This window comes from Molothrus ater, chromosome 1 (assembly GCF_012460135.2).
Source record: "Molothrus ater isolate BHLD 08-10-18 breed brown headed cowbird chromosome 1, BPBGC_Mater_1.1, whole genome shotgun sequence".
NCBI lineage: Eukaryota > Metazoa > Chordata > Aves > Passeriformes > Icteridae > Molothrus > Molothrus ater.
The window spans coordinates 111,826,947-111,833,301 of record NC_050478.2 but is presented as its reverse complement, the minus strand read 5'-3'; the positions used below and the strand labels follow the sequence as shown (position 1 = coordinate 111,833,301).

The following is a 6,355-nucleotide window of genomic DNA, read 5'->3' as shown; positions in this document are numbered from 1 at the left end:
AGACACAGTGGTTGACTTAGCTAAGAAAAGCAACTTTTTGAGTGCAGAGGCCCCTTTTTATTCCTTTTATGAGCTGCTCTAACATTATATCTCTGTACAGATTGTGCTCTGTCATTTTGACTAAAAGCACTTTTATAATTTTATTTTTGAGAAAAAGTCAATAGAGTGTCTCTGAACATACCATCAAGTACTGTAAGTGGGACCTGAATCTTCTCTTTTTTCATAGGGCTAGGAAACAGCAATTTCTTTCCCCACAGTTTCTGAGTGGGGAAAGTTTCTGAGTGGGATGGAAGTGGAAAAAAAAAGAAAATAAATGCTTTCCATAACTCCCTCCCAAAACAGTGATTTGATTCTCTTTTTTAGTAGTGACAGCTTCTTCCTATTACAAAAACCTATCTTCTAGTGATTACAAAAAGTGTATTTCACATCTGCTACTGCCAGAACAGCTTAAAATGGCATATGACAGAGTGCATGACAAAAGAAATCTGACAGAATCCCTCCGTCAATGAAGAGTCAGCCAGGGCAATGAACATGGTCATGGTCAAAGTTTTCAGTCAGCAACTGTATGTGCAATAACCCGAGAAATGTTTTGCAAACAATATTAATCCTGGTAGAAATGTCTGAGTAAACCCTGCCTGGGTTTTCCTTCATAAAAGAGTTGAAAAGTGACAATAACAGAGAGCCTTCTTTCAAGAAGAAATAATGAACTATTATTTAAGATCATGAAAAAAAATGAAGAGGGATTTACAATTATTTTCAAGTATCAGGATGCTGTAATACCACAAAGAGAAGTAACCCTAACCAAAAAATTACAAGGATATTACTTACTCCTAAGAACTCAAAATTAGTTTGATTTGCTGTTAGATTTTCTATTCATTCTTATATTGAAAATCTGTTGTATTTACCTCAGTCCATTTATCATTCTTGCTTCTGCAGAAAAAGCAAGTTTATTTTTAAAAAATCCCATTTTACTGCAATAGCTACAGTCTTTAGAGTTAATCCTCACTATTGTCCATCCACAATATACAGTATTGCTTACCTCACATACAGGCAAGAAAACTCTAGGAAAGAAATGTAACTTTACAGTATTTCATCCAAATAACAACAACTGGGGAAAAAATTCATTATTATGAATTTCTCTCTCTAAATGTGCAGAACAGGCAGATTTCATCCTTCTTGAACCAAAACAAATGGTACAAGAATTTTGTTCTATTTTAACTTTTAAATAGGATAATACTACCTCCAGGACACTATGACTTAAATTTCCTTTTAGGAAAGAAATGGAATCTATTATTAAGTATCATTGCTATACTTGGGCTTAAGGTAAAGAAAAAAAAAATCTTTCTCAAGGCCAGCTCTCCACTCCTACTTTGGTTATGATAGTTGGATCTAACTTGGTATTTACATGCTGGCATAGATATTGTGTCTAACATTTTCTTCCAGATGGATAACAATATACAGATTAACTTAAAATAGATCTCTACTTATAGACCTTATAACAGCAAAAAGCAAAAAAGTGTTTCTTTTCTATTACAATTAATCATTGATCAAACATTTGTACCTGTCTTGCCCAGACTGGCCCATGAAATCACAGTTTTCCTGTTTCCCTTACTCTAAGTGACATTTAAACTATACAATACAGCTTCCCCTCTTATTTATCTCAGCTCCTTTTTAAATCAATTAAATTTTGGCTTTCCTCTCCTCTCAAAGGTGCATTGAATTGGTATTTAATTTAATTACTGAGACATAAAAAACTGCAGCCCTTTGTTTGCAAGCACTTTCATGTTCTATTTACCCATACCCTCTCAGGAGTTTGTTATAGCAACATTAGGTATTAATTAGTGGAGCTGGCCCATTGCATACTTTGAAGAACTGGCACAAGTCACTGTGAGTTGGCAGGGATGCTGCCCAAATGCTGAGCTGATCACAGTAGAAGAGGATGTGGATGGCATGAGGACACCTCTCTAGAGCAGAGATTTCTATCACATTGTTGCCATTACAAAAACAAGTTGTTCATAGGGCCCAAGCAGATGAAAGCAAACAACATGAAGCCTTCCTCCCCTCATCACTCCCTGAAAAATAACTGTGTTTTAGTTCAGGAGAGTTTTTGTGGGTTTTAACAGCTTATCAGCTCTTTGAGCCTGCTCTGCACTCCAAGTTTTGGCTCTGTAAGGACAAAGCTTAAGCTCAATGACTAATACGGAAACTTGTCACTTCTTTTCCACAGTTTCCTGAATCTGGTATTTCATATGTGTAATAATAATAAGGCTACAGCATCTCTTTCTTCTGTGATTTCAAGAGAAATCTTCAAAGAGAATCTCAGTCACCTTCTTGTAACTATGGTGTTGTCTTCCATTACAACATGGTTTTATAGAAAAAGGTGTAGGGGCTTTTCCTTAGCTTACACTCTTTTTCAAGTCACATCAGACCTTAAAGTGACTAAAGGGAGAATGTGATGCACATGCAAAATGGACTTTTGAAGGGGTTTTAAATTTTTCAAATACTTTGTTTTAAAAAAGAAAAATAAATACACATTCAAAAGAGAAGACCCAAACCCACACAGCATCTCTACCACAGGCAACATGGAACACCAGCTTGTTTTTGGAGGCCAAAAATAAGTCAGACAAAATATTGATTAAATCTTTATTAATAAAAAAATCTTAGTATAAAAAAAGGTCATTCTGTATACTTAGAGAACAGACCAGGATGAAACTATACAATAGCAGTAAAGTAAGACACAAGTCAATTTAAAGACCCTTGAAATCAAGTTTTCAGAATTGTGCTCTTTTCTGTTGTTATCTGCCATGCCTTTATTGCCTCCACCAAGACTGTAAACTCCCTGAAGCAACCACTTGATACACCTTGGAGTTATGCATACCATTAAACCATTAGCCTGTAATAAAAAGATGTTGCCTACATTAATGTTTGCTACTGTTAGTTCATTCAGTGATGGACAAATATCCAGCAGGTTTAATGACAGTACATCAAAAAGTTGCATAGATACTTTCACAAATGTTATTGTCCATACAAATACTTGTTATTTTCCATAATCCTTGAAGCATTTCAGTCATGCCCAGTAGAATAAACAATTGTTATACTAATTAGCTTCATTTAGTCTTCAGCATTGCCATGTTATAGTGCCTTTCAAGAGCATGACAAAAGTACACTTGGATAACAATAATGTGATTACTTTGAGTGGAATCCTTTGCCAGACCTAGCCCTCATAACTAATCTGGCAGAGAGCAGAATATTGATAGAATTTGTCACTTAGGAACAAGTAGATCTTTAAGCCACAACAAAGTAGGCAGAGAAATCTAAAACAAACTAGAAGTATCAACTCTGATTAAGGTTGTTCTTCTCCTTGGAAAAGGTCTGTTTCCATTAGGATTACTGGTTTTGTGCATCTCCTCTATTCTGTCCTCAAATACCAGCATACATAGGTAGGAATGAAAGTGGTACCTGGGTATTTGAAGTTTGGATCTATGCACTCTGCTTGATCAAAGAAACCAAACTGATTATTGCTTCTACATATAATTGGGTTTCTAAAAGCAAAGCTATTAATAAGCATTCATGTAAACTTACACCCTGTAACTGGCACACAAATACTGGAAAAAAGACATGTGCCACACAGCAGTCCTACTCAGGATTATATGTCTGAATTTTGTTTACATCAGTGTGACTGCCTATAGAGCTGGTATCTTAAAGGCAACTTAACTGAATCACCTATTACAAAGCCATTCAATACACATCTTCCTCCTAAATCTATGATGCCTTATTTTTTCTGTCACTTTTCTCTAATTATTCAAGTCATCAGGATGTTTATTCCTGGAAACTTTCATTAGAGAGACATCACAAATTATGGCAAATCTGGAAAGAACAGCAGTAGGCCATGGATATGTCCATTAAGCAATATCATTTTAGCTACTGAAAAAATATTTGGAAAATTCAGTTTTCCACTCTCCTAAAGGTTTTGTTTTCCTCTTGCAGCTGAACCCAGACATTAGGAAGATCCCAAGCCTCTTGAAAAAACAAGTCTGTATGTAGCATCTCAGTCAGAAAAGCCATCATGCTGTCCTTTTCAACTGTTGGTACTGCAGAAATACATATAAAGGTTAAAAACATAATTTTCACTGTATTTACCTCAAAGATATTTATTTATCTGCCTAAGTATTTTTAATGCTTATTAAAATTCATATCAGCTTTTTAACATAAAGTAAAATGGCCAAACTGTATAAATGGTTGTGGAAGTTGTATAGGTACATGATTAAATAAACATCACCATAAGTGTGAAACAGTAATAGGCACTGCCACCTGCATAATGTGAAGTAGCATATGAGTTCATTTGTTAAAATGAAAACATAGAAAGGTTGCATAGCATTACACTTGATGTATATTCTACTTAAATCATCAAAACAGCATTGCACCTCACCAGATGGTTTTAGTTGATTATGACTTGTTTACTAACACTGTTACCAAAAGGAATGTAGATCAAGTAAGTTATCCCCACTGTTTTAAAAGCAGGACTCACCTGCTTGCTGAGAGTGTTTTTCTGCCAACAGTTGGTGGAGAGGGTTCACTGTGGAAGAAGCTTTTTATCCACCAATGTTTATCAATTAACTCTGGTAACCCTGCCAGAGGAGAAAAGCCCACAACATTAGACACTGGATGAATAACAGGAAAAACTGAAAACTGTTTCAAAGAAGGGAACAATACCATTCAATGCTTTGTCCTGGTCTGTGATGTTCACAGCATCCAAACAGCAGGAGGAGCTGGAAGAAACACTGGATTCCGAGTTCAGTCTTGCTGTTCGTGGAAAACAGAGACACACGCAATAAAAAAAAAGTGCTTCGAGAGAGTGCACTCTTTATATGTCAGGAGCTTTTCAGACATGCTGCTACCTCAGAGGAAACAATTTCACTGAGCCACAGAGTGTAACCGTTCTACTACAGTTTTCATAAGAACTTTGATATCAGTTTCTCTCTCACTCTACTGACACTTCCCTGAAAAGCATACTGAGATCTGTCTGCATAACTTTCACTGAAATCACTGACAAAGTCTAACATCATGGCCACACTGCTGTCAAGACAAGCAAGTAAAGCAAGTACATCTTTGAACATTTATGTCCACAACAACCCAATTCCCTTGTGACACAACTATATACTACACTCCCATTAGTGTCTATCGTGGACCTAGGAATACTAACACACCACGTGTACTCTCAAAGCAGTGATTATTTCACATATTTAGAAACAAAAATGTGAATTGATTGTATTGTGTCTAAATTTGCAAAGTAAATAGTAAGTAAAGTAAATAGGAAGCACAGGTAGAAACCATGACTTGCTAAGCTAGAACTTTTTCTAGGTCATGTTTTATAATTAAATACATGTATATATATGTATGTACATATATATATATAGATGATAACCCTAATAAATAATTCTAAAGAGAGTAGTTTTTTTTTAAAAGGTAGATTAATAGCCAGAAGATAGTCATTAAAACTAAAGTTCTGTGATATGAAAAAGTCTCCAAGAAATTAAAAGCTATTTCGGCAAAGACAACTCTGCCTCCAGCTCATCCAGAAATTACCCGAAACACTTTCTAACACTTTTCCTGAGTGCCAACAAGCCGGCCACTTTCTCGGGAGAGGCTCGGGAGGCTCAGCAGCCTCCCCCCTCCAGAGGCGCTCCCCAGGCAGGGAGAAAGGAAGAGGGGAGAGAAGGGCGGGGGACGTGTTTGGGGACAAGGCGCAGCTCCAGCCCCGCCGAGCACTCACTCCTGTAGTACTGGTTCTTGGCCAGGAGGCAGCCGGCGGACGGGACGGAGGCCATGGCAGCGACTCGACGGGGAATCCGGTTCTCTCCGGGAGGAGCCTGCGGAGGAAAGGATGGACGCTCTGTGCCGGGGGAAAGGACGCGCTGTGCCGAGGGAAGGACGCGCTGCCCCGTCGCTGCGGCTCAGCTGCGTGAGGGCCAGCGGCCGTGCAGAGGCAGAACCCAGGCCCCGCTCCGCACCGAGCCCTGCCGGGGTCGCGGCCGCCCTTTATGGGACGGGCAGGCGGCTCCCCCCGCCCGGGGGCGGTGGCACAGGCGGGACGGGAGCGAGGGGATGGGAGGGGACGGAGCCCGGGCCCGCAGCCGCCCTGCACCGCCCGGGTCGGCCCGGGACAGGCCCTCGGCGGCTTCCGCGTCCCCGCGGCGGCCCCTCGGTCCCCGCTCCTGCTTGTCGTGCCGAGCACATCGCTGGAGTGGGGACTGGGAGCTGCTAGTTAAATATTCTCTTCCCTATGTAGAATGGGAAGAGCAGACAGGTGCCGGTTTGGGTAAAGATTTTTGTTCAGAATCGCGAACGTGGCTAT

General features: G+C 39.4%; 1 protein-coding gene across 1 annotated transcript; it reads right to left on the bottom strand.

Moving 5' to 3' along the window:
- Window positions 1–2,629: 2,629 nt before the first annotated feature.
- Window positions 2,630–5,943, bottom strand: PPDPFL (pancreatic progenitor cell differentiation and proliferation factor like). Its single transcript, XM_036379000.2, has 4 exons — window positions 5,774–5,943; window positions 4,714–4,803; window positions 4,529–4,628; window positions 2,630–4,091 (listed from the first exon to the last, which is right to left on the bottom strand). The coding sequence occupies exons 1-4, from the start codon at window positions 5,826–5,828 to the stop codon at window positions 4,079–4,081; spliced, it is 258 nt and encodes an 85-aa protein (XP_036234893.1). The 5' UTR covers window positions 5,829–5,943; the 3' UTR covers window positions 2,630–4,078.
- Between the last annotated feature and the right edge of the window lie 412 nt (window positions 5,944–6,355).